Source organism: Exophiala bonariae, assembly GCF_035927105.1.
Source record: "Exophiala bonariae strain CCFEE 5792 chromosome Unknown scaffold_8, whole genome shotgun sequence".
In the NCBI taxonomy this organism is placed as follows: domain Eukaryota; kingdom Fungi; phylum Ascomycota; class Eurotiomycetes; order Chaetothyriales; family Herpotrichiellaceae; genus Exophiala; species Exophiala bonariae.
The window spans coordinates 381,219-406,989 of record NW_027042483.1 but is presented as its reverse complement, the minus strand read 5'-3'; the positions used below and the strand labels follow the sequence as shown (position 1 = coordinate 406,989).

The following is a 25,771-nucleotide window of genomic DNA, read 5'->3' as shown; positions in this document are numbered from 1 at the left end:
CATGTCCTAACTTGTAGATCCGAAGGGAAAAGGTCCTGTGGTATGTATGTTTCTCAAAGCCCGGGACATCAGGTTGAACGGGCCCTGAGATCTTCTCCAGAATCTGTCACTATAAACCCATGTATGAACGCCATGGAATGCAATTTTCCCGAGTCATAGAAGTCTTCGGCTTCGATTTCGTACAGTCCGTACCACGCTGGTCTCTTGCTCTGTGGCATTTTACACCTGAGGGGGCCAGATTGGATGGCATTGCGTGCTTGCTTCATCATCCATCAATCAATCACGGTCTACGGAGCTCAATCCCCTCCTAAGTAGTCCTCTTCGCAAATTCTACTCTGAGAATCAAGTGCCTGTAGCCCCAGCCATCCATCTTCTCACAAGCCCTGGCAGCGTCTGACCGATCGACGAAAGATATGAATGCAAAGCCCTTGGCGCGGCCTGTGTCTCTGTCCTTGGCCAGGAATACTCTCGTGACACGGCCGAACCGCTCAAAGAGATCGCGTAGTTCTTGTTCTTCTGCCATTTCGGACACCTATGATGGGGGAAAAGAAATGTTAGTGATCATAGGGCCTTTGCATCAAAAATAGCATCAAAAATAGCATCAAAAATAGCATCAAACCAGCAAAGGGGTGATGTAAAGATAGTGATGTGAGAAGGAAAATCCAACAGGGGAGGAACTCACATTCGTGACACGCAGCGTAGCGAGGTCATCTCTCTCGTACTTTCCGCCCATCCTCTCACCAGCGGCGGACGCACCACCCTTGTTTCCTCTGAGATGAGGCGGGACGTAACTGCTACCGCCGGCACCGAGACCACCGGCAGCATTGGCGCCGTCGTTGTCCTCAGCCATGGGGTCGGCGACCGGGGTCGTGCCGTCGTCTGCAGGGGTCATGGTGTCCTTGAAGGGACATCGCGCGGTGAAATGCTCGCCCTGGCAGATACGGCACTTGACCTTCTTGTCGCGCAGCTGCTCCTTCAGACTCTTCTCTTCCGCCTTGCCGCCACCCGCCTTCGCCTCCTCCGCCTGCACGTTCTTCCAGTCTCTGCTCGGCCGGAAGATGATGTTCTCGCCCACGGATGTCGTGTCGGGCTGTGGTCCCTTGGATTTGCCCTTCTCGAGCCCGAATTTCGCCCAATTGCGTCGCTCCGCCACCACCGGGTCGACTTTTTCTTTGTGCACGGTCGTTCGGGTCTTGCGTGTGGTTTTCACTTTGCGGCCTTGGTCGTCGATTCGGTATGTGATGGTCGTCTTGGTGCCGTCTTTGTTCACTGTCGTCACGGGCGCGGGTAGAGACGAGGGGTCGAGTTGTTCGGAGTCTGAGACATCATCGGCCCAGTCTGGGCGGCTGTTGGCAACAAAATTTTGATTAGCACTCATTTCAGGCAGAGGAGTCTGAAAGCTACACCGCGCTTCCGGAAGAAGAAGTCACTGAGGACTTACCTCGCAGTTTTGGACATTGTGATCTCTTCTCGATATAGTAAAATGGTGGGTGAGCGAGTGATCTCTGCGAATGTGGGTAGCGGGTCAGATCTTGGGAAATGTCAGAAGTACTGGAACTTGAAGTTGAAGCGCACATTCAAAAGAGGCTAGACTACTCTGCGCCAAGGCTAGAACTTTCGAGGGATCTCATTGTAATTACATAACCTTTGCCACAAGTTGGGTACCACTCCCCATAAAACCAGCTATGCAGCTTTTTTAGTCATGAATTCATGCTGGATTGCGATGCTCTTCTAATTCTGTATTCCGATCTGCACGAGACAATCCGGTTTGCCTCCCATGTCAAATTCTGTCCTTAGCCACACATTCGACTCCATGTTAGACGATTACGCTGAGGTATGAGAGTTCACAACGAAGAACAAACCACTTCCCTATACCTAGATAGTATACAGGCGTAGGATCTTGTCGTTTACCTCGTCTGTTTTGGTTTTCCCACTGGGGGGACAGGAAGGTCGAATCGAACCACGATAGTGGCTTTGCAAAGCTCAACACTGCTCATCGACCCTTCCCTGTGACGATGAAATGCTGGAAACACTGCAAAGCCCATTTCTCCAACCCTTCCATTGCGATCCTCGATAGGGCTTCTCTTAGGTCGTAAGAGAGCACCGGTGCTGCCATCAATCACGTTGAACTTCTTGAGATCCTGCGCTGATAATGGCGTCCCAATTCCCAGAGCAGGCGTGCGAAAACCGTATGAGCTTGTTGAGAAATACATGCCTTCTGCAAGCATTGCAGCCTCCAGGATAAATGCTTGACAATCCAATCTAATGTCATCAACTGCCTCATCAGACATTCCTACCAATTCCACGGATTGGAGAATTCGGAGTTGCCAGTCATTCAACGCCTTAAGCTTGTTCCCAGCAGCTGTACTGAACAGATCCAGCACACGTTGCAAGTCCGCTCTCCAGGACTGACAGTCTTCGATTGCTACGCTGAAGTTAGACCATTCACCAAGCAAAGATCACAGCAAGGGTCGATCACTTACCTTTCGCAGGTTCCAGCTTTTGCACACCTGCGGCAATACCACCCAGCACATCGTTCGTCACTGCGTCTAGACCAAATCGCGAGAACTCGTTGTGGAGAAAGCCTGCTCCAAGAGCCCTCATGATGAAAGCGCTCACCATGACATTTCCGAGTGTTGGGAATTGACGAATAGCAGCGATTTCCTCTAGCGAAAAGGCATCTCCCAAGGCGATGGGACCATCAGAACGCGATTGCACATCACCCAGACGCAAAACATTGTTCTCTCCATCCGCCACACTCTTGTACACCCATTTGTCGATGCTGTCACACAAATTCGTATATGTGTTAAGAAGCTCTGTATCAGTTTGGCCCTGGAATGGCTGCGAACGAAAAATGCGCTCTTTGCAATCCTCGAGATTCTTCTCGAGATTATGGTTCAACAGCTTGTGTTCTTGAAGGTGCGATTTAACAAGCTCCAGCTGGTCCTTGAGTGCAACATTCTTTCTTTGATATGCTGCCTCGTTTCCCTCATATATCTTCAACTCCGCTTGGTACGTGTCAATCTCCCCCCGCAGCTTGTTGATTTCGATGCTTCGGTCATCGAGACGATCCTTCGCCCTACAGTATTTGTTTTTCCAATGGTCAATTTCATCCTTCGCTGCTCCCACCATGTTCTTGTTGATCACTTGTTGATCCTTTAATTCAGCTTCGAGATGTTGAACCTTTTTGTAAGCTTCTGCGAATGCTTCCATCCGAGAGTCGGAAGCAGATCCTTCAAAGGTCACGTCTGGCCCATCGTTGTCCGTTTCGTGTCGATGCTTGACAAATTTGTCGCTATGGGTGGCTCGTGTTTTGAGGCGTGATTTCTTTTCTGGTTCTATGGCAGCAAAGTGCGTACTCTTGCGCTGATCGTTGTGGGAATTTTCATCATGATAGCGATAGCCCGTTACTGCTGGATTTAGTGGATCAGGGCTAGACTGAGCTTCTGAGATGTCAGCCTCCGGGTCTTGATGTTGATTGTGGTTTGTATGGTCGATCATGTTCAGATCTGGGTTGTTGAGAGTCCCCTTCTGCTGATGGTCGCTTTGTGATGTCGCTCCTTTGCCGGAGGTCGATCGCCCTGTCAGGTAGTCATACATTCCTCTGACCGCCATGATTTTTCAAAGTGGGATGGAGAAAATACTTTGGACCGGGGAATAGGCAAAAGTGTTTAGAAAAATGAAGGGTGGAAAAGGCAGAAACGAGGTGAAGACTGGTAGAACAAGTGGAAGCTTTGTTGATGGTCAAAGGCAAGAGGCAGTCACTTGAACCTCACTTGGGACTTCATTCACTGACTGACGACCGTACGCGTTGGCCACATGCACTTCACCCACAGCTTGTTGGGTTGCCTGTTGAGAAAGAAAAACTCACTCACTCATTCCTTCACCTCTTCCTTTTCTTCCCTTCAACCCTCTCTCCTTCTATCTCCAACTCTCTCTCTCTCTTTCTCTTTTTCTGCCCTCGTCCTCGTAATTTTCCTGGAGTTCTTCTTAACAACATGGCATCGAGAAGCGATACCAATCACTCGGTACAAACGATGGAGCGTGCTATCCTCGTGGCCATGGACTATGGTACCACCTTCTCTGGCATCATGTGGGCACAGACTGCACGAGTTAGTTGCTTGAACCCTATACCTTATTACATACAGACTAATTTTGTGATAGCCGGATGTCAAGACGACCATCGTGCAATGGCCAGATTCAGATGGTTTACTGGAAGCGCGCACAAGCGACAAAGTTCCCACCGAAATGATTTACGACGAAGATGAACTCAGATGGGGGTTCATGATCAAAGATGATGAAGCTCGCCATCAGTGGTTCAAACTCGACCTCGATCCGACTCACGAAAACGAAGTGTCACGCCTGACCATCAATTTTCCCGATCCAAAGGCACTTCCTCCCCTCTACGACGGTGCTTCTGGTGCTGTTAAACTGTCCACAGACTATCTCAGTTGTTTGAGACAACATACAGTCAATATCCTCAAGCTGAAGCTCGGCGAAGGGGTTGTCAACTCAACACCTATTCGATACATCATCACAGTACCAGCCATCTGGAACGATGCCGCCAAAGCTCGCACTCAGCAATGTGGTATCGATGCTGGTATGGGTCTTGATATTCGAATCATATCAGAGCCCGAAGCTGCGGTCGTGCATGCTCTCGATGTCATGGATCCACACAATCTCAACGTTGGCGACACCTTCGTTCTATGTGATGCTGGTGGAGGCACTGTGGATCTGATATCATACAGTGTGACTCGCCTTGAGCCCAAGCTGGAAATTCGTGAGGCTGTTGCTGGTAGTGGAGATGCATGCGGGAGCATTTTTCTCAATCGCATCTTCCGAAAATATCTGGTATCCCAACTGGAGGATGTTGAGGGAGTCGGTGATGATACCGTCGAAGACGCGATGGCTGATTTCGAGAGCTCAACCAAGCGCAAGTTCACAGGCGAAGAGAAAGATGTGATCATTCGCGTTCCTGGGCTAGCAGACGATGCCGCAAAGAGAATCAAGCGTCAAAAAATGACCATCAACACCTCGGTTCTGAAGGCTCTCTTCGAACCTGTCATTGCCAGCATCACAACTTTGGTAAAGAATCAGCTCAAACAAACTAAGATGGCGAAGGCAGTGATCTTGGTTGGGGGATTCGGCCAGTCTCCTTATCTCCGCAAATGTATTGAACAGATTGTTGGCGATGCAGTTGAGGTTCTGCAGCCACCCCATGGCTGGACTGCTGTTGTACGAGGAGCACTCATCAGAGCTTTGAACGAAGATGTTCCTGGAATTTCCAGAATCACTCTTGCTTCTCGTATCGCTCGCAAAGCATATGGAATACGAATTGCTTCGTCGTTCATCGGAGGAGCCCATGAAAGTCACAGAAAGTAAGTATGAACCTTATGTCTCTATGCTATACTGACAGACATAGGTTTTGGAATCCGTTCTGGGGAAGATACGACGTTACAACTATGAAATGGTTTACTGAGCAGGTATGAGAATCCAGCTGCTTTGGTGTCTTTCATGCTGACGAATTAAGGGCGACGAAATCGACCAAGAGAAACCTCTAGTGGCACACTTCCTAAGCACGCAACTAATCTCAGGCGGGCCACTGAACGAGCATTCCGTTAGGCTCTACAGCTTTTCATCTCGCAGCAACGCCAAGGCCCCCCTCTACCCTTGCGGTGGTGAGTTAGCCACTCTCACGTTGTGACAAGCGCTAATACCCACAGATATGAGTAGGCTGGTGAAACTGACCGCCAACTTGTCCAGCATCTCTACCACGCTGATCCCGACCAAAGTAGGTGCAGATGGCCTGCCTTACTATTATCTGTCCTTTGAGATCAAGGTCAAGTTCTTTTCCGCTCACACTGAGTATTCTTTGTGGTACAAGAACAAGGAGTATGGCAAGGTGAACTCTGAATATGCTTGAGCTTCCCTACAACTTTCGGGAATCAACACAGTTGAGTCGAGCAGGGCAGTGATGGTCAACAACACCGAAGAGGACGATGGTTTCGGCGATAGTTATCGACAGGGATGTGCCGTCTGACATTCACAGGCCGATGTCGTCGGGTTCCTCTATTGAACTTCCGTCGCAGATGAAAACCACTTGTTGAGAGTTAGCAAACAGAAAAGCATGTTTAACTTGGGACAGACCACAAGGTGTCAAGATCCAGGACATCGAGATAGTAGAATCCATACACTTGCTGTCCATGAACATCTTTGCTTGCAACCGTGACTTCCACTGTTGTGTGGACTTCAAGCCGGTAGCCCCACATTGTGGAGGACCATTCTCTGACCAGAAGCGTAGAAACCGGCAGGCCCTGCCACACGCAGGAATTTTCACGCTGCTGTTCCAAATTAAAATCCCTGAACCACGGATGAAGCTACAGAACACGAGACAAAACATGGGACTTCAACCACAATTGATTCACACCAAAATTACTCAAAACTACGATATACAATAGTTCGAGCGAAGCTCTCAGCATTTGGCGATACAAACGACAACAATCTAAGTAGACGACTATAGCTTGCTCTTGGACACGATGAGAGCGTTTCCTTTCCGTAGCTCAGCGACAGCATCGTTGACGAACTCGTCGATGATGACGCGTGCGGGCTTCTTCTCGTTGACCACGGCTGCGGCCTTGCCCATCAGGAATGGACGGGCGTTCTCCATGTCTTCGTCGGAGAGATCGTCACCTTTCTCTTCGAAATCGTGCTCAACCTGATAGGAGATGGGGTGTTAGTGACCATTTACACTTTTTGGGGTGTGGCGGAATAGGGGCATTATTGGGACAGGTCAACACTTACGGGAATGACACCCTTATCAGTCAGAGTCTTGATCTCGGCCTGGCGATTCTCCTCCCAATTGCGGATATATTCGTTGTTTCTGACCCGGAGAGGTCGGCCAGTGAAGATGATAGTCCGGATATTGTCGTCGAAGCCGGCGGTTCGGACGGCTTCTTGGTGAGCCTTTGGTGCACCGGCTTCCTCGGAGAGAACGAATCTCGTTCCGACCCAGACGGCGGAGGCGCCCAACATCAAAGCTGCGGCCAACGACTGTCCGTTGAAGATACCGCCTGCAGCCACCAGCTGAACTGGTTTACCTGTGAATTTGGAGTTGGGTGCATCGGCCAGAATCTTGGCAACTGCTGGGATGAGAATGGTAGTGGGAATATCACCCTATCAGAGCCTTTAGCAAGGGGAAAGGAATAAAAGGGACAAGCAGCTTACAGTGTGGCCACCACCTTCACCACCCTGAGCAACGATGATATCCGCGCCGAGGTCAAGGCACTTCTTCACATGCTTTACGTGACCAATCATGTTCTGCAAGTCAAGTAGTCAATAATCTGCCCCAGTCGATTTCTTGTAGCGTTTGACTTACGGCATATAGAACGCCATGCTTGTGGAGCTTATCAACAATCTCACGAGGAGGCACGCCAACAGCCGAAACTATGACCCAGGTAAGCAAGACGCATTATGTTGAACGTGGCCATGTCTTACCAAACAGCTTGGCCCCAGATTCAATAACGATATCAACCAATACACCGAGCTTCCCCTTGGTGTAATCGTAGCTGACAGGGTCAGTCAAGTGGTAACATTGGGGATTGGAGGTATATGCTCACTTTGTCTTTCTGGCGCTTCCACCGACTTGAGGTAGGAGGAGATCAATACCAAAGGGTGCATTCTTGTCGTTCAGATAGCCCTTGAGTTCGGCAACCTGTTCTCGAAGCATGTCTGGGGTATAGCCAACCTATTCCATGATGTCAGTTACACCATATACCTAACTGAATCACATGTGGATTGTCTTACACCGCCAATAACGCCAATACCGCCGGCATTTGTGACTGCGGCGGCCAACTTGGGACCAGCAGCCACATTCATGCCGGCCAACATGACAGGGTGGTTGATCTTCAAGAGATCTGTGACCGTAGTCCTCAGCTGTTGTGGAGAAGACATGTTGAAGGATAGATTCGCAGGGATTGTCTAGGACAGGGTAGTGGAATGTCGCAGGCAGGAATGGATACGTCGTTGATTGAAGAGGGCGAGATGGGAGTGGATTGGAGAGCGGTGATATAGAAGAAGAGATAGAAATGAAGCCGAGATGGTTGAGACAAAAGTAATCAATAATAAACGACAAGAACAGGAGGAGGATCAGGCCAGTGGGTGAGGACTGAGCGCAGATGTGGTGATGGTGTCGTGGAGACCTCCAAAGTACCGAGGCAGATACTCAGCAAGGAATTGGAGCCGCTCCTTAGCCCGCACTAACGCCCACTTTCTGGGGTTGGCGGCTTCATTTTGAGGAGCACATGGCTCGTACATCGTATGATACCGAGCGGACTGCCGTGACAACCAAAAATGTAAGTACCTAGGTACCTCTTTCTCCCTACCTTCCTCGTAACTTGCTGACGCTGTCAGTTTCCGACGTATTTCTTATCGTCGATTCATAATGAAACCGAGTACGATTTCTCTCACACTCCGAAGATGATTTCAACACCAGATGCCAGTGACTCTCAAAGTGACTCGAGAGGTCTCCAAAGAATTCCTCGGCTGAGATGCCTGATGTGCTGTCGGATTTCTTAGACTCGCGCTAGTGCGCAATTAGTGTCTGCTAACTTTTTTCCCGACTAAAATGGTCAGCTGGAGCACCATCTCGAAATCTCGAGTCCCTCACCACAGAAACTGAAGGTTTTGGTTTGTGTGCCCTTGAAGTGTGGAGTCCCTGGGATACCATCGATGTCCCTGCCTCGATTGTCTCATTCTATCAGTCTCTCCAACTTGTTTTGTCCCAGATACCGTCAGGTGCTCGAGTGCTCTCTCGTAAGACAGACACCACATCTGGGCATCCCCCACAGCCATGGCTTCGCCGTGGCTGGTCTGAAAAGATCTCGTCATGGCAACCAGACTCGTTCGAGGTCACAGTCTCGCAGATCCAGTATAACTCAGACTCGACTTCAGTCAACCATCTCAGATATGGAGGAGAAACCCCCTCAAACCAGATTGCCCAACAAGGCTGTCGTCGCCTTCGGGAGCAACATGACATTCACCAGACGTGTGGAAAATATTGAAGCCGCGTTGAAGCTTATGAAAGAATCGAATCTCCGAGTTACCAAGCTTAGTCATCTCTACGAGACCAAGCCTATGTATCACCACGCCCAAGATCCCTTCCTAAATGGTGTCTGTGAAATAGAAACAGAGCTCAACCCGGTACCTCTTTTGCATGCTTTGCAACATATCGAGAATGAGCTCGGTAGGAAACGCACCATAGCGAATGGCCCAAGGACCATCGACCTTGATATACTGCTTTACAATGACGAGCAAATCAGCCATCCACGACTTGATGTACCCCACAAGCTTATGCTGGAACGAGAGTTCGTTCTCCGTCCTCTCAACGACATCCTACCCGATCATGTTTTGCCACGAGGATTCGCTCCAGAAATACCAGGGCGGACTATCCGTGAACATCTCAATGCCCTGACCCACGATCCATCTATGTCATCCATCGTGATGATCCGGCCCCTACGCCATATACCGCTCCTACGAAGCCAGGATCCAACACGTCGGACCTTGATCATGGCTATATTTAACGCCACACCAGATTCATTCTCTGGAGAAAAAGCTCCAAAAGAGACCGATGCACGGATGATATTTGGAAAATGGTTCGGGGAGGGTGCCGACATCATCGACTTTGGCGGTCAGAGCACGCGCCCTGGCGCCGAGCTTCTGAGCGCAGAGGAGGAGCTCGCCAGGGTACTTCCCTACATCACGCAGTGCAGAGGCATGAACCGACAAGACACCGTCGTCAGTGTCGACACCTTCTATGCCAGGGTTGCGCGCGAATGTATCGAAGCAGGCGCGGACATCATCAACGATGTTTCTGGTGGCCTGCTGGACGATGAGATGTTGCCCACCGTCGCGGAGCTGAACAAGACAATTGTACTCATGCACATGCGCGGTAATCCCAAGACGATGACTTCCCTCACCGAGTACCCGGATGGCGTCGTGAACGGCGTGCGCAGGGAACTTGGGGAGCGCGTCAAGGCCGCACACAAGGCTGGGATTCCGCCGTGGCGCATCATTCTCGATCCAGGAATCGGCTTCGCCAAGACCGAAGCACAGAACCTCGAATTACTGCGCAGCCTTGCAGAGCTGCGGAAACCACCCAGCGACCCCGACGAAGTGGATCTCTCGAAATACCCGTGGCTCATCGGCCCTAGTCGAAAAGGGTTCATCGGCAAGATCACTGGTGTCGAGGAGGCGAAATGGCGCCAGTTCGGCACGGCTGCAGCGGTGACGGCGTGCGTGGCTGGTGGTGCTGAGATCGTCCGAGTACACGATGTCACACAAATGGTTGAGGCTGTCAGACTGGCTGATGGCATTTACCGGAGTCGGGATTCCAGTTTCAACAAGCCAGCCCGTTCGAAGTCTGCAAGCCCATCCAGAGCCTGATCGGCCTTACTCGACATGTCAGGCAGAAAAGCCCTAGTTGTCTGGTTGATGCACGGTTGAGGCTACCTGATTTAGCTTGTATATACAGCAGTCGTGATCAACGACAGTATTAGAGCCTCTTCCAGACAAGACTGATCCTTCATGCTTAATCAACGACCCTCAAAACCAGATGGGCGATCGTATAGAATTTCAACAACTGTACACTGGACATTCATGGGCTGACGTGGGCGGAGGCTATTCTCGGCAACACTGATGCCTCGCGACACAGGGCGAGAAGCGGACAGGGGTACTGCGTTCGTACCGTAACCAATGGCGTGGGGAGTAGCATGAAACATCACTTACCCATGGTAGGGAGGGAAACGCTAGTAGGTGTGTAGGTATGGTGGCCAGAGGTCCCAAGCATCGCCTACAGAACATAATCAATCACTTAACCAATACACGCAAAAGAAACATTCACGCTCCGCGGAAACCAAAAACTCCGAATGTATACGACATACTATCTGTCACGCGTGGGGCAGCTCGTGTCCGGGACAGCACAAGGCTGTGACCGCAGAGCTGCATAATAGCTGTGCCATGTGTCATCGCGTGAACAACATCCCGAGAGGGTAGCACCAACATGACTTCGACGGGTTCACCCAAGAAGTCCATGGTCTCCTCCTACTCCTCCTCCTCATTACCTAGCCAGCCCCTCGGACCCAACCAGACCATACTTCTCGTCATCCCAACATGGTTGAAGAGCCGACCCCCGCCTGTTCCAAATTGCTTCGGTGACCAGCTAAAAGGTAAAAGAAGGGTACCAGGACCTTCATATTGGGTTTTGAATGAACGGCGAGTGACGCGGGCCGGAAGCGGATTCCTATGCCAGATCTGTTCCCCTTGGTATAGTTAGATCCTCTCTCGGCGTGTTTCGGCGGATTTGCCTTGGGTGGGATGGAGAGAAGTTTTCAGCGCTCTTTTCGGGGATTCTTTGGCAGCGTTGGTCGGATATTTTGAGAGTGTCTTGTTTGGGGAGGGGGTGGGCGGATTTCGAGAATGTTGGTACGGGGCGGGCGTGCGGGCGTGACTTTATGATGTAGATATCTAATAGGTAGGGCTTTACACGACCGTTCACTAGCAGTGTCACACATGGTGTCCTTTAGCAAAGTCGCATGCCTCTACCTTCGACGAAACGTCTGGAACATTTGGAAGCAAGAAGATGAAAGGCTCAAGGAGCCCCTTTTCTATTTTTGTTATTCTTCTTTGGAGGTCCGGATTGACCCAACAACGAGCTCTGTGAGAAGCAAGAAACAGGGGAAACAATCCCTGAGATTGGTTAGCACTCAGCTGGGTCATGACCGCGTGATATAACATCACTCCATAGATTCAAAACAGCCTTCCGAGTTCCCCTTCTTTTCCATCAGTAAGCCAGAGATACCTCTCCACCAGATCGAATAGATCATACGCTTCAGCGCAGTGCGTACATCAACCAGATTTTCAAAACACCTCATCCAGGCCGAGACATTGAGAAGCCAGAAAAGAATACCAACAATTCGCTGAACAGAAGTGTGCTTGTCCAGTCGTCCTTACCGAAATATTGGCTAAAAAAGCACATCGCTGCGAGCTTCAATTCGCATGTGCTCAAACAGCCTAACCTTGAGCATACCATCCCGAAAACAAGAAATAATCAAATGATGGCAAATCAATGCCTGCGATCAATCTCCATCCGAGGTTGATGCCTCTCTGGTTTGACTCAGAAGAACCATTTCGCAGGCGGTGGTACATTCATTGCCTGCCCCAGCGCATCCGATATTTGATCCTCTTCCACTGCGCCTCAATCTCACCTTGGGGACAGTCGTCGCGTTGCTGTAGATCACGTAACAGCAAATCGATGTCGCCATTTCGGCCACTGCGGCTAAGCACCTCACATAAGATATCGATAAACCACCAAATTGCCGCATCCTGGAGGCCGAATAATTCCATTCTGCCGACAACACAGTGGCGGAGGTATTGCTCGGCAGAGGATAGCTCTCCCATTTGCCTCTTCAGTTCTCCAAGTCTACCTTGAAGTCGCAATTTTACTGCACTAACCACCCAGCGCTGGTCTCCAATGACTTCCAGGGCTTGCTCGAGGTGGTGTGAGGCTTCAGAGTAATTACCCACTTCTTCGTACGCACGGGACAAGATAGCGCGACAGTTGATAGTGAAGAGATCATGTCTTCCCATAACATCCATAAAGGATGGGAGATAGCGCTCCAAGAGTGCAATGGCTTCCGCAAATTTTCGCTCATCGAGCAAATAAAATGCCCAAAATGAGATGTTAACCAAGACGTTAGGATGATCTTCCTGCCAGACAAGTTTCATTGGCTCATGGGTACGCGCAAAGTTCTCACCATACCTTCGTTTATCGACGTCATTTTCCTGATGAACAGCCAGGGCGTAATGGAATGTTGAGCTGTATATCGGGTTCTGGTTGGTCTCTTCATCGATAACAAGACAGCTGGCTCTCAAGAAGTCTCCCAGTTCAGCGTCTTTGCCCCAGGCACCAAGGACCGTGATCATCCCACTGAGGCAGGGGAAAACGTACTGATTATCAGGCTGTAGTCTTAGTGTCCTCCTTAGCGCGTTCATACCACCTTCTTTGCTAGTTTGCTGTCCCAGTTGATTGCCAAAGGCAAGCCACAACCATGGACCAGCCCATTGACTTACATGCATTTTCGATTCGTCTGCACGACCCAAGCACTGAATAATATCAAAAAGGTCGAAGTTCTGATGCTCACTTGGGCACGACAAACAGACATCTGAAGTAGCTGTCAAGTCGTGAAATGCATACGCCATGACGGGTTGGTGTGCAGTGTGAAAAGTCCATTGTGCCTGCGCCTGAATCTGATATTGCTGTATGTCGTGGCCAGTATGCATCCCAAACTCGGCGAAGTTCACCAAAGACTCTATTGCGGTGTTGCTCGCTCCAAATGATGTCGCAGGCGAGCCGATCATGGGTTCAAATGGCGAATTCGGTACAGAATATCCGAACGAATTCGCTTCATCTGCTTCATCAGTCACCAACCATAGCGGATCTGCAGCTGGACTCAGGCTTATGTCTGAATGATTTTGATGTGACGTCAGAAATTGAAGGGTGTCTGCAGTGTTTTCTGTCCGAGGAAGATGCCAGGTAATGTTGCCTGCCTCGAGGGCTGCCTTTGCCTCCTCGAAGTTGGGCAATCGTAATCGCAACTCGCCTCTCTGTCTATCAACCTCCTTCTTTACGCGGGCCGGGCATACCTCTTCGGTGGAAGCGTTTTTCGGGACTAAAAAGACAGTGTCGAGGCCAAGAATGTTTCGCCGATGATCGGCAACCACCAACATGGCACGGTAGTGATGCCCAAAGGTTCTCTTGTTGTCAAAAGACCATTCTTTGATTTTGGCCTTGACCTGGCGAGGCGTGACTTGAAAGCCACGTTGTTGGTTGAGAAAATCTGTAACAATATTCAATTTCAGGTTTTGCACCAGATATCGCTCGTAGATCTCCGCTTTTTGGTCTTCCCAGTCCTTCCTGGAGGCGCAACGACGAGGTGGAGAGGCCATCGTGGAGTAGAAGCCTAGTACCAGGACAGACCTGTGTGTACCATGCAGAGTTTATAGGGCTTTGAAGCCTTGATTGAGGTTCCACCGAGATACCAAGATGTGCTTTGGAGCCTTGGTCATTTCCTGCCCTATTTACCCCAGGATGGAAAATTGAGAAGATCGTCAAAGAATCATAAATCTGGCAATTCGCAACGCCATGGTGATGGGCAGTCACAGCTCGTCCACTCTCGGAGTAGCTCTAAGAATTGCTTGCCTGGTTGGAAAGACAGGGCTGTTCCCTACCATGAAGGACATCAATGTGCTGAGGTTGACACGGGGGAGGGGTCGGTGGCATAGCGACAGCCTCTTCAGGCAGTCAAGGCAGTCAAGGCAATCATGCGCTGCGTGTCACGACCAGGGGTCAGAGAATATGACCTGTTCGATGCACATTACAGCACAGTTTTGGGCCGCATTCATTTCAAGTCTGAGAACAAAGGACCGGCCTTTGCATCAGCCTAGTACCGGGCGCATTGGACATGGAGCTGATCCGAATTGGGGAGCTGGAGATTTTGGGAGTTGGGCGCAAGGATGGCCGAGTCACAAGCCTAGCTGGCCATTGTGTAACGTGCATTGAATGGCCTATTGGAGAAGGGCCCGAGAGCAAGCAGATCTGGACGGTTACCCATTGATTGTGATTGAACCATTAGGAAGCGGGAGGTGATGAGGGCAAATCGGACCAGGGTTGATCCACGTCCACGAGGCGAGAGCCGGGACGGATGCAGCAAACAAAGGACGGACGTACCATTTGTGGCCACGTCAATCAGCAAAGCCTTTGGTTTGCTAGTTTGCTGGCTTACTGGGTATTTGAAACCTTGTGAAGTACGGAGTATGCAACGTGTTATTGGGAAGGTCGAGGTCGTTTGGCGGCTTTGGGACTTGAAGACTGTCCGCCGGTTCCACTCTGATCGTGGTTGCCAGACTCCGGAGAGGCTTATTAGTGGTACCGAGGCAGGTACTGATGCCCAGCGCCCAGGCTATTATACCATTCCAGGGCAACCACTACCGACACAGGGCTGGCACTCTTTTTCGTCAGAGCAGCAACGCTGCCACCACCAAGTACAGAGTCAGTAGTTTAGAAGGTACGAGGTGTTGACAAAGCGCTATCGACTTACCAAGTTGGGCCTGGGTTTTGCCCACTACAAGATCCGATGAGCCAGAAGCATCAACGGAAAAATGCGATCGTAACACGCTCATCCCTTCCTCGGCCACGTACTGAGCCAGAGGCCGTACGACTGACTCTGTTTCAGTCCTTTCTAGCCTTTGATAGTATCAGTTCTGGCTTTCCAGTACTCGGCGTCAGGCTTCTAGATTCACCTTGGCTAGATTTCTGCACTTGCCCCCAAATCTAGGATGTTAGGTTGGTATTTCCCGTGCTCGGAGATGGTGTGCTGTCCCTTCGCCTACGCCTATGACCATGTACCCTCAGTGGGATCTTTGAAAACTGTACGGCTATATGTGTTCTTCAGGATGCATCAGCATCAGCGACTCCAAAAGTATGGTTCCCTGCTCCCCGGCACTGATGCCCAACGCCGCTGCGGACGACGTCGACTGGAATCTGATTTGCACGGCTAACAGATAGTATCGTAATATTAACTTCATGGGAAGGCTTGATATGTAGAATAGACCGAGATACAATGACCAAGACCAGTCGCTGAGCTTGAGATCGCGAGCTCCGCTGTCCTCACTAAGCCAAAAGAGAGTGTATGTGTGCTTCCAACCTGCTAGTGAACGTCCAAATCCATTTGTCGCTTCACTATATGCGCATGGCTGTTGTCGAGCTCCATGCCAACATCATCCAGTCTGTGTTTCCAAGATGACAGTAACCTCCGGCAGCCATGATCAATGTAGCTCTCAATCCGTGCCCGGAAGAGGTTTGGGTCTCTGAGGTCGAGGGGGAGGCGGCGGTGGTTGTTCATCACCTTTAGATGCCTTAGCTCGGTTATTACGATGGAGGACTCTCTCTGGCACTTCATCATGTCCCAGACTGTAGGGTTGATCTGGAGAAAGAGGTGTCAATGACGAACGGTGAACAGAGAGGATCGGAATTTATACATACCTTGTATGATTGAGTCACACACCCTCGCGGTAGTGGGTGGCATCAACTCGGCTATTGGCTCTGCGGCATCTTAAAGAGATGGTTAGCGACCCATGTTGTGCAACGTGATTAAAGGCGAGTTCGTTGCAGAATCGGAGTGGCATCTACCTGCGCATCTGCTCGCTTTCATTGGTCTGTTCATATGCTCCATGACTTGAAGTATTCACACGTGTTCTCAACACTGCAAATGAATGAGTTGAACAGCAGTAGACAAAGCAGATCAAGGTTCGGTTGGGTCGTCGAAACGAAACTTGAAAGGTTTGCAAGAACTCGAGAGGGGCGAGTCCATTTTTATGGCTGGGACTTGCAATGTCTTCACCCAGCCGCCATGCTCTTCTGGGCCCTAGTACGGCCCTTCGATCCACGGACCAGAAATGGTCTGCATATGTCTCTGATTATGCATCGATGGAGTCGTTGGCAGGCACTTTCAGCATCAGCCGCATTGTCCATCGACAAGGTGATCCATCAAGTATGTTTTCGACGAGTAGGAGAGGGCGCGAGGCCCCTCTTGCGCATACTCACACGTACCGTCGATCCGCAAGCTACGCTGAATGGTTGGGGAGGAACGGAAAGCTGCTGTCATTGCATGATCCCTGCTGAACCAAGCCATAGACTCTCACCACTGAGCAGTATGATTGCTCAGGATCGCGTATGCCCGCAGATAACGGTCGCTCCAACGGCAGTTAGTTATACGACAACGACACTGCAACATCACCTCTTCCACGAGTGGGCCCAGCCAGCATCTCGTTTGAGCAATGAGATATGGTGACATGTCATGGGCCCTGATGGTAGTTGCTGACCGATGCCATCAATGTATCCTTGGCGGTACCATTGAAACCTGAATGAAGAATTGGCCAGTGAGCGGTCGTGCAGCATATTCGGCTATCACATGCGCCGCAGGAGCCTGGTCTATCAACGACATGTGAGAGCTTCACAGTTTCAATCTGCAGGTCTATGGCGACGACGTGCTCGTCCCTGGTGTTCAATGCGGCAGGCAGAGTGTGTTTGTGACCATGTTGGACTCAGCACGTCCTGGGGTCGATGTCAGTGGTGGCAAATCAAGCCAGTTTGCACGAAACCTGTGACCCAGCCACGAAATACTGAGCACGAATTTGAGCGCATCAGCATGTGTTGATCAGCCCTTCTTTGCCTACAACATGGCAAACAGTATAGGCAGAGTCTGGGGACATTTCCATGATTGACGCTGATTGAAAGGCTGATGAATGGCATGTCGTCGTAGACGACATGCAATACCCATGCTTGCAGTATTTGGCTTGGTGACAATCAAGATGTTGCACCTTCTGGCGATGGTCAGACTTGGACCATGCCGTTGGTGTGGCAATACTTGAATAATCTGCCGGCCCAAAGTCAGGGCCGTCGGAGGTCCATTGATGAACATAAAGCATGCAGCGGTGCTTGCTGTGGTTGTCGGTATTGTTGAGGCCCGTTCCAGCAAGCCATACTGTGAAATGAAGCCAGATAACTTGACTTCGGAACCAGTCGAGCTATGGCGAGGTTGAAGAACAAGTTATCTGGACGAAGGAGGCATATTGAGGACAAAATAGAGTTGGGTCGAAGATCTAGGCATAACCGACCCACGGGGTACAGATGACCTTGGCCACTCTTCAATGGTTGATCCTGACATCGGCAGGCTGCAGGCTGCAGCTGGCTGAACTGGAACAACGTTGTTAGCTGGAGGCTAACCAGAGGGGGAAGCCCTGACCAGTGACCACGGGCCTAGCTAGGCGGCAGGTCCAAATACCAAGGGGTGCTCATCGCTTGACACTTAATGCTCGACGGGATGAGCTTGGGTGATGGGGCAGGGAGGGACAAGAAGTCTGATCCCGAGGGCCCATCCCCCTAAGTACTTGCACAAACCCTGTCCAACATGCAGAAACTACTCGGTACTGCACCAGCCTTGATTGAGTACCACGCTTCTGGGGCCATTGAACCATCGGAGCCCCATGCTCTGCAGCACTGGCCAAAGGGCTTCAAGCCCATCGAGCACCATCATATCGTATGTCATACATCACATATCGAGGCAGTAGGTCCTCGAACCCCAGCACAGCACCTCGTCAATCCACAACAAATTGGACGAGGTCGAGAGAGACTTTCGGGTTGCTGCTTCCTGATCGTGGGCTTGTCCTACTTGACTTTCCTGCTTCCAGCTGCCGCCAATCCACCAGCCAACTAACGGGGAAGCCGCCCTCCGTCGGCGCCTAAGCCGCCTGATGGTTTCTACGTGTCCTTCGTTCTATGGACGTGCAAGAGTCGTGCGCCTAAGCCGCATCAGTCTGAGGTCACGACAATATATTGGACCATCAATTGACTCAGGTAACAGGTTTCTGCATCCTGAAGAGTCTTGATGGTGGTTCATAAGACTCCAGGATACGGCCTCCCCTCAAAGATGTACGATACAGGCCAAAGGACATCAAATCGACGAAGACAAGAAGCTTGGGACATTGCGAACCAACTAAGTCTAAATTTGAAAGATTACCCGAAGACTGCTGCTGCACGCCTACGGACCATCAACCGTCACCGACTTTATGTGGCCTCGAGCATAGATTGGCTGCACAATCCTTTCTTGCAAGCAAATCACCTCCATCAACCAATATGAACCTAACTAACAGCACATCTAGACTCATTTGGCCATTCTGCAAATCCACTCCCACAGGGTCCAACTCGATGTCCGCGTCTTGATCTGTTGGTACCTTTGATGCTCTGTCCAGTGTCGAGCGCAGGTCTTTCAGGGTTCAGACCCGTGTCTCCTAGCCAAGCTGCAGGAACATTCATATTCTGACTAGAGTGCTAGGAACAACTTGCCGATCCACATTCTTCTCTGGTGGCTAACTAATGCAAAATCTCCCCGTGTGGTCCCTCCACACCATCAAATCCGAGCCCATCATTACCTGAATCCCCTCTCATCTTACCTGCCTGAACTTCTTCACAAGCTGCCACGTCAGGAAAACTATTCTGCAATTCATGTACATCTGAAACCTCCAGATGCTGCTATACTTTTCCCTATCCATTGCGGCATGCTGCATGCACTTCCCAAGTGATGCTATGATACCACGTAGCAGTTCGCTCTGTGCTGGCCATGCATGAGCATCTGACGGGGTTATGTATTCGACGACATTGGCTACAAGATCGAAGTATCGACATTGTGGCTGTCATGAAATGGTGGATAGGGGCTTAGGCTCAGCATAACTCCACGGGGCTCTGGAACAACAGGGCATGATTGATATGCTGAAGCTTCGTTTTCTGGGCTCTCGCACCTGGGGACGTCGCTCTGTTGTGCGTTATGGTGCCCAACGCTACTGTGAAGCGCTGATCAGGGCAAATCTACAGCAACATGGCTACAAGGACTCGTGCGTCTCGAATGCTAGGCTATAGGTTATTCGTCGCCGTGGCGGCCTGGCTGGCCACAGAGCGTCAAACAGCTGCTCAAACCTCCTTACACCACCTGGTCAGCATATCGCCTATGCCAGTGGTGCCCAATTTCTGCTTAATCGCCCAGGCCATTTCATCAATGGTAATGTCCAATCTGAACATTCGACTGCCTACTCCATCGCTTCCCAGGCCCTCATCACCCAATTTCCCCACTGATGTGCTGTTGCCACCCAATCCACCTACAGGGACGATTGCATCCCATGCCGCCAAATCTTCCCAGGCCCCGCGCGCTGTGTCCTTGCTCCACAGGCGCATTCCTGCGCCTGTAAATGCACCCCCACTACCAAGTGTAGAATATGCCGACCGTTGTAATTTTGACCGGGCAAGAAGCTCGCTATAATGGCTGTATGCAAGTGCGAAATTTACGGTCGTTAGATTGTGGATCGTCTCCAGGCGTGTACCAGCGACTAGCAAGGCCAAATGCAGGGTTGGGAGTTGTGGAAGGAGTGCAAGAAGTGATGGTTGCTTTGATAATGGGACAAATTTTTCATTTTTGTTGAGTGTATTTTCATCGTGTTCGTCACCACCGAGGTTGAGTGTGGCGATAGGGATGTACAACGCTCCAAGGAGGTCAGAGATGGATTTAGTGGTGTAGAAGGTCTTCTTGACGAGCGACTGTATTGATGTCGTGGAAAGGAAATGGTCCTGGTAGTGTACGTGTCAGTTTACTGCCCCTTTGTTCGTTTGTTCGGGGCTTATCTGATCGTCAGCGATGGGTGCTTCCCACAACGTACCTTGATAAACGCATTCCACCTCCCTCGCCACTCGAGCTCACTCATTGACAGGCCCAACGCCTCGGATCCATCAATAGGCAACGACAGGATGGCACACACGGCCTCTTCAAATGCGACCAAGCTCTTCATGGCCGCCACGTGCAACCATCGATGACTAAAGCGACTCTTGACGCGTTTCTCAAGGAGATCCACGACGTCCATGCGCGTACTGCATCCCACAACCGCGATAGGAGCCTTCTTGGCCTGCGCGATGTCGAAGAGGTTATAGAGAAGGGTCTGGCGCGGATGGAATGTGAAGAGATCGAACTCGTCGAGCACGAACACCACACTCTTGGACGTCTTCCTGTCGGCACCCTGGGCCTGGGGGACGCCATCGACCTGCATGGCATCTGGGGCCGCGCTGTCAAATTCCTCCGGGTGCGATAGTAGGCCGAGTAGACTGGTCATCGTGTCGGCGTAGCTGGATACCTCACCTGTCTCGTCCTCCGACACGGCCATTTCGCGCCCCAGCTGCCGCCAGATCTCGCGCAGTGCCAGCTTGTCGTCCGTTTGGAAGAAGCCGTTGAGCCGCACAACGTGGAAGTCGTTGGCGTGCTTGCGCGTCAGGTCTCGTAGCGCGTGTTCCATGAGGGTTGTCTTGCCAGAACCCCGTGAGCCAAGGAGGAGTAGGGAGTTGGACTCGCCAGCGGTGATGGTCGCGCTGAGTAGGGTGTGCAGCGTCGTGTATTCCTTTTCGAGGTGGGCGATGGGGCTGAGGAGGTTGTTGGTCAGGCGGTTTAGGATCTCGGACTTGATCTTGACAACGTGCGGATCGTCTTCCACCGTGCTTGCTAGGGCTTCTTCGTCGTCAACTGTGGTGGCAAATCCGGCAGGGTGTAGCAAGATCTCATCCACGTTGGGCGTGGGGTCGACGAGAAGATCATCATCTGTATCCACGTCGATGGGTGTCGTGGCCCTCTCAGCCTCGTCTTTCTCTGTGTACGTGACCTCCGCTGATTTTCCTTGTTCAATATTCGTCCCCTTCGTTGCTGCACGTGTTCCTCCTTTCTTTTTGCTCGAAGTGGTGGTGATATCTTTGAACCCCAACTGCTCTTCGATCCCCTTGTCCCCTTGATCTCCATCAAAGACGACCGATTTCCGGGGGCCCGTACGTCTTCCTTTCCTCGATGGTGTCAATATGCCTTTGGGTAGGGGCGACTGGGCTGCATGCGAAAGGAGGGCTGGAGACGCTTTCCTAGAACCGGTTTTGGCCTGCCCGCGTCCCTTCGATGTTGGATTGTCCACACTGGCGGCCTCTTCTCCTGCATAGAAGCGCTTGGGAGCACGGCGAGTACGCCCGCTGGATCGTGTCTGTGTGTTTGCAGCATCGACTGCTTGACTCGGTGTCTCGGCCTCCTGTTCTTGATTTGGCGGTACTTCTTCTTGCTCTCGCTCGCAATCGTCAGGCTTTCCGGCTGCGGCGGCCTCAATGGATTCCTCCACCTGTCGTTGCAGTGGCTTCCGTGCAGAACCTCCTCTCTTTCCTCGTGTACTTTGCTCAGCATTGCCAGCATTCCTGGGTAAGGGTGGACTTGACGCTATGTGGGTTGTTGTCGTCTGTGGCTTTTCATGCACATTTGTTCGTGAGGTATCTGCCACCGGCTCATATCCAGGTGTTTCTTCATGATCATGTGTTTTAGTAGAGCCTGTCTCTGTAGCGGTCAAGGTCGTTCGGCTCGTAGCATAGGTGCCAGTTCGTCTCCTCTTGGATGATCGTGGAGAGGGGTCGAATTCGACCATTGCGAGCTTATGGGTTCAAGGTCAAAAAGAAGAAGCGCTCGCTATACATTCACAGTGCATCAGACTCAAACTCAAGAACTAGACTGGCGCGTTGGCCATAGAATCAATCATCAACCTGGTGGAACGACTCGAGTTACATAATTTTTTGGCTGCAGGCACTTAACGCGCTCGACGCGTCGCCAGACTTGCTATTGGAGATTTTGTAGTCCACCGTACTTCAGAGCAACCCACCTCGAGGTACCAACTGTGATGGGAACGATCACTATCTACTAGGTAGAAGAGAACGATGGACCCGGCGAAGGGTTATTCCGTGATATCCATCGAGCGATAAAAGAACAACGAAATCCACTGTACATCGTACAAGATGGCAGCTAGCAAAAACAAATGCGTGCTGGAAGACGATGTCACTAAGGCACTGCTCTAAGGCACCATCGGTGCGTTGGTGGTACTTTGGCGCACTGAACTGGCAATGTTGCAGCTACCTGGGTATTTAGGTACTTAGGTAGGTACCATCAATTGGTGCTGTGTCGTATGCTCTAAGTCGAACATTGACGAGCTTTGATATATCAATCCTCCATCCCCAGACACCGCCTTGCAATGTATGTCTCGAGGACTTGGGAAGGGAGTAGCTCCCCAACACAAGGTCACAGTACTCACACAGTCACTTGTCGACCCTTCGCAATCACAACAATTGCAGAAAAATCCTTTGTTTGAACTTCCTCTGATTCAGGTACATGTCAATCGGAAAATAGTAAATGCGTTGCCTTGCATGCTAGTGCCAGGCTTCTCGTCTCCGATTCACTTTCAACTCGGCAGCTTCCTTGCAATCTCAACAGAGATTTTATTCTGGCTTGGATGATTCTTAAAATCTCGGTGAGATCAATCTCGTTACTCTATCAAAATGGACCTCGTACTTCAAGGCACACGCCAATAAAGACAAAGTGCTCCCCTGGCTTCAAAGCTCAAGCCACGTTCCCGCAGCGTGACATGGCGTGGGCAGAAGGAAAGAATTACGCCGAACATCTGGTTGATGAGCGAACACTGGTTTCGCCGTCCCCAGCATGTGGAAGGACCGGTGGAGTTTGCTCGCTTGGGTTGACCCCGGCGGCGTGGTTTTTGCGGGGGACCATCTTCTTGTTCCGCGCCCAAGGGCTGTTAGGGTGCACCAGTCTCCCCAATCATCAACACGAGGCCCCAACGCCGCGGGCTTTCTTTCGGCTTCAATCTACAATTGGGTTCAGATCATGGCCCTGAATAGGTTAAAGCACTCGACGAGACTTGGGCAAGTGACTGGACGAGTCTCTTGGGGTCTTCCGTCATCAACTCATCTCCTTGAACCACCCCCGCCACTTCCCCAGAAAAGTTCCCAATGGGGCAGTAGAACTCAACCGCTCAATCAACCCATCATCATCTCTCAATCGCAATCCTTGGAAAAGTCTCTTGCTCGTCCACATCAGCCTCGGTCCAGTCTCTCACTCCTGTTCTCTGTCTGCGCTTGCATAACCAACTCTTCATCCTGATGGCATCTGCTACAGCCTTGCGCATTTGAAAAACATGCGACTTGCTTCAGCCATGAGCCTCTCCCTCAGCCTCCACCCCGAAATTCAAGCATGAGTAACTCAAGTACAAGCGATCATGGAGTCGGAGAAGTACCCTCCTCTCCCTCTACCAAACCTCACCCGTCTGAATACCTCGAATTTGTTACTCTCGGTCCTCATCAATCAGCGCCTCGCCTCGAGCCTATCAAAGCCGGTACCGAAGTCGAGAAAGAGGATGCCAACAATCCCATAAATGCCACCTCGTCGAACGATGATCTCTTCCATGGACTCTCCGCAGCCATTCCTGGGTTGCGGCGCCTGTCGATCGAAGCCCGTGCAGCAACAAAGGCAGAGCACGAGATGACCTTTGTGAGGGGATGTCGACTCTATCCCAAAGCTATGCTCTGGTCACTTCTATTGTCCTTGACAATTGTAATGGAAGGCTATGATCTTACGCTCATAAATTCCTTTTATGCCTTCCCCATATTTCGACAATCTTATGGCGTGCCCTTACGTCCTGATGCTCCTCCTGGTCAACGAGACTACCAGATCTCTCCCGCATGGCAATCTGGGCTCACAAATGCTGCCGTGTCCGGAGAAATCCTTGGTCTGATGTTCAATGGATTGCTGACCGATCGCTTCGGTTACCACAAGACTATGGTATTTACGCTTGTGTGGATGTGCCTCTTTGTATTCCTGGCCTTCTTCGCTATCAATATCAATATGCTGCTTGCCGCACAAATCCTCTGCGGTTTACCTTGGTTTGTACCAATGTCCATTTCTGGCGGTAGACGATTAATTAATTTGTTCTCAGGGGTGTTTTTCAGACTCTGTCAACAACATATGCCGCTGAAGTCATGCCGGTCGCCCTCCGTGCCTATCTCACAAGTAGCGTCAATCTATGTTGGTTGATCGGGCAACTGTGTGGCGTTGGAGTAATTCGAGGTCTGGTCAACAACACCTCACAATGGTCCTATCGCATACCCTTCGGCCTGCAATGGGCATTTGCGGTGCCGATTTTGATAGGCGTTACCTTTGCACCCGAAAGTCCTTGGTGGCTTGTACGCCATGGTCGAATTGGCGAGGCTAAGAAGTCACTTCTGAGACTCACGACACAAGATGCCGATCCCGATTTCAATGCAGATGAGACTGTCGCAATGATGCAACACACCAACGAGGTCGAGAAGTATTTGAATGGCGGAGGTGTCTCGTACATGGATTGCTTCAAGGGCAACGACCTCCGTCGGACCGAAATTTGCACCATGGTCTGGTGCACACAAGCCTTATGTGGGAGCTCCCTGACTGGCTATGCAGCATACTTCTATGAGCAAGCAGGTTTCAGTACCGCAGACAGCTTCAACCTTGCTGTTGGTATGTATGCAGCAGCAATCTTTGCTGGAATGTTGGCCTGGCTTGGGATGCGTAAGATTGGCCGACGGACTCTCTACATCTGGGGCCTGGCCGCCTCCTTGGTCATTCTTACAGTCACTGGATGTGTGGGAATTCTGAAAGAGACGAATGGGACATCTTGGGCACTTGGGTCTTTGATCATCATTCTGACGTTTGTCTACGACTTCACTGTGGGGCCCGTCTGCTATGTTCTCGTCGCCGAGATACCCTCCAGTCGACTGCGTGTCAAGACGGTAGTTTTGGCCAGAGTCGCCTACAACATCATTAGCATCGTGACGAATATCATCACCCCCCGGATGCTTAATCCCTCAGCATGGGACTGGAAAGGGAAGTCATGCTTTGTTTTTGTTGGTAGCACGGCATTCTGTCTCGTATGGTGCTGGTTCCGCCTACCCGAGCCCAAAGGGTTGACCTACATGGAGCTTGACATTCTATTTGAGAAGAAGGCCAACGCTAGGAAATTCAAAGCATTTCAAGTCAACCTGGCAAATACAGGATATTTCAGTCTTTCACATCCCAGGTCTGACAGTCTTTGGAGAGGCTGAAATGACTCGGTATCGTCAAGATGCATACCACCCAAGTCCTCCATGGCCATGGGACTAGACTTCAGTCTATCCTTGACCTTGCGATCTAGCCTTGCATAACTCTGAGATTTCATACACAGAGAGTACGATTACACGACCAGAGTTCATATCAAAGACTAAGACATGCGCTTCATGGTTCAT

General features: G+C 50.9%; 8 protein-coding genes across 8 annotated transcripts; 3 read left to right on the top strand and 5 right to left on the bottom strand.

The window, feature by feature from the left end:
- Positions 1-307: 307 nt before the first annotated feature.
- On the bottom strand, positions 308-1,458 carry TIF35 (translation initiation factor eIF3 subunit g; the record flags this gene model as incomplete). Its single annotated transcript, XM_064856103.1, has 3 exons — positions 308-532; positions 683-1,346; positions 1,442-1,458. The coding sequence occupies 3 exons, from the start codon at positions 1,456-1,458 to the stop codon at positions 308-310; spliced, it is 906 nt and encodes a 301-aa protein (XP_064708003.1).
- A 449-nt stretch (positions 1,459-1,907) lies between these two features.
- LTR84_012583 (uncharacterized protein) lies at positions 1,908-3,615 on the bottom strand (the record flags this gene model as incomplete). Its single annotated transcript, XM_064856102.1, has 2 exons — positions 1,908-2,425; positions 2,484-3,615. The coding sequence occupies 2 exons, from the start codon at positions 3,613-3,615 to the stop codon at positions 1,908-1,910; spliced, it is 1,650 nt and encodes a 549-aa protein (XP_064708002.1).
- A 383-nt stretch (positions 3,616-3,998) lies between these two features.
- LTR84_012582 (uncharacterized protein) lies at positions 3,999-5,923 on the top strand (the record flags this gene model as incomplete). Its single annotated transcript, XM_064856101.1, has 5 exons — positions 3,999-4,112; positions 4,165-5,378; positions 5,423-5,483; positions 5,531-5,678; positions 5,724-5,923. 5 exons carry the CDS (start codon positions 3,999-4,001, stop codon positions 5,921-5,923), a joined length of 1,737 nt encoding a protein of 578 aa, XP_064708001.1.
- A 591-nt stretch (positions 5,924-6,514) lies between these two features.
- Positions 6,515-7,950, bottom strand: LTR84_012581 (uncharacterized protein; the record flags this gene model as incomplete). Its single annotated transcript, XM_064856100.1, has 7 exons — positions 6,515-6,715; positions 6,802-7,173; positions 7,225-7,317; positions 7,376-7,443; positions 7,495-7,565; positions 7,617-7,744; positions 7,804-7,950. 7 exons carry the CDS (start codon positions 7,948-7,950, stop codon positions 6,515-6,517), a joined length of 1,080 nt encoding a protein of 359 aa, XP_064708000.1.
- Positions 7,951-8,964: 1,014 nt separating this feature from the next.
- On the top strand, positions 8,965-10,440 carry LTR84_012580 (uncharacterized protein; the record flags this gene model as incomplete). The annotated part of the gene is made up of 1 exon (XM_064856099.1): positions 8,965-10,440. The coding sequence occupies one exon, from the start codon at positions 8,965-8,967 to the stop codon at positions 10,438-10,440; it is 1,476 nt and encodes a 491-aa protein (XP_064707999.1).
- Positions 10,441-12,201: 1,761 nt separating this feature from the next.
- Positions 12,202-14,001, bottom strand: LTR84_012579 (uncharacterized protein; the record flags this gene model as incomplete). The annotated part of the gene is made up of 1 exon (XM_064856098.1): positions 12,202-14,001. One exon carries the CDS (start codon positions 13,999-14,001, stop codon positions 12,202-12,204), a length of 1,800 nt encoding a protein of 599 aa, XP_064707998.1.
- A 5,578-nt stretch (positions 14,002-19,579) lies between these two features.
- On the bottom strand, positions 19,580-22,098 carry LTR84_012578 (uncharacterized protein; the record flags this gene model as incomplete). The annotated part of the gene is made up of 2 exons (XM_064856097.1): positions 19,580-20,230; positions 20,320-22,098. The coding sequence occupies 2 exons, from the start codon at positions 22,096-22,098 to the stop codon at positions 19,580-19,582; spliced, it is 2,430 nt and encodes an 809-aa protein (XP_064707997.1).
- A 1,610-nt stretch (positions 22,099-23,708) lies between these two features.
- On the top strand, positions 23,709-25,591 carry LTR84_012577 (uncharacterized protein; the record flags this gene model as incomplete). Its single annotated transcript, XM_064856096.1, has 2 exons — positions 23,709-24,397; positions 24,451-25,591. 2 exons carry the CDS (start codon positions 23,709-23,711, stop codon positions 25,589-25,591), a joined length of 1,830 nt encoding a protein of 609 aa, XP_064707996.1.
- Between the last annotated feature and the right edge of the window lie 180 nt (positions 25,592-25,771).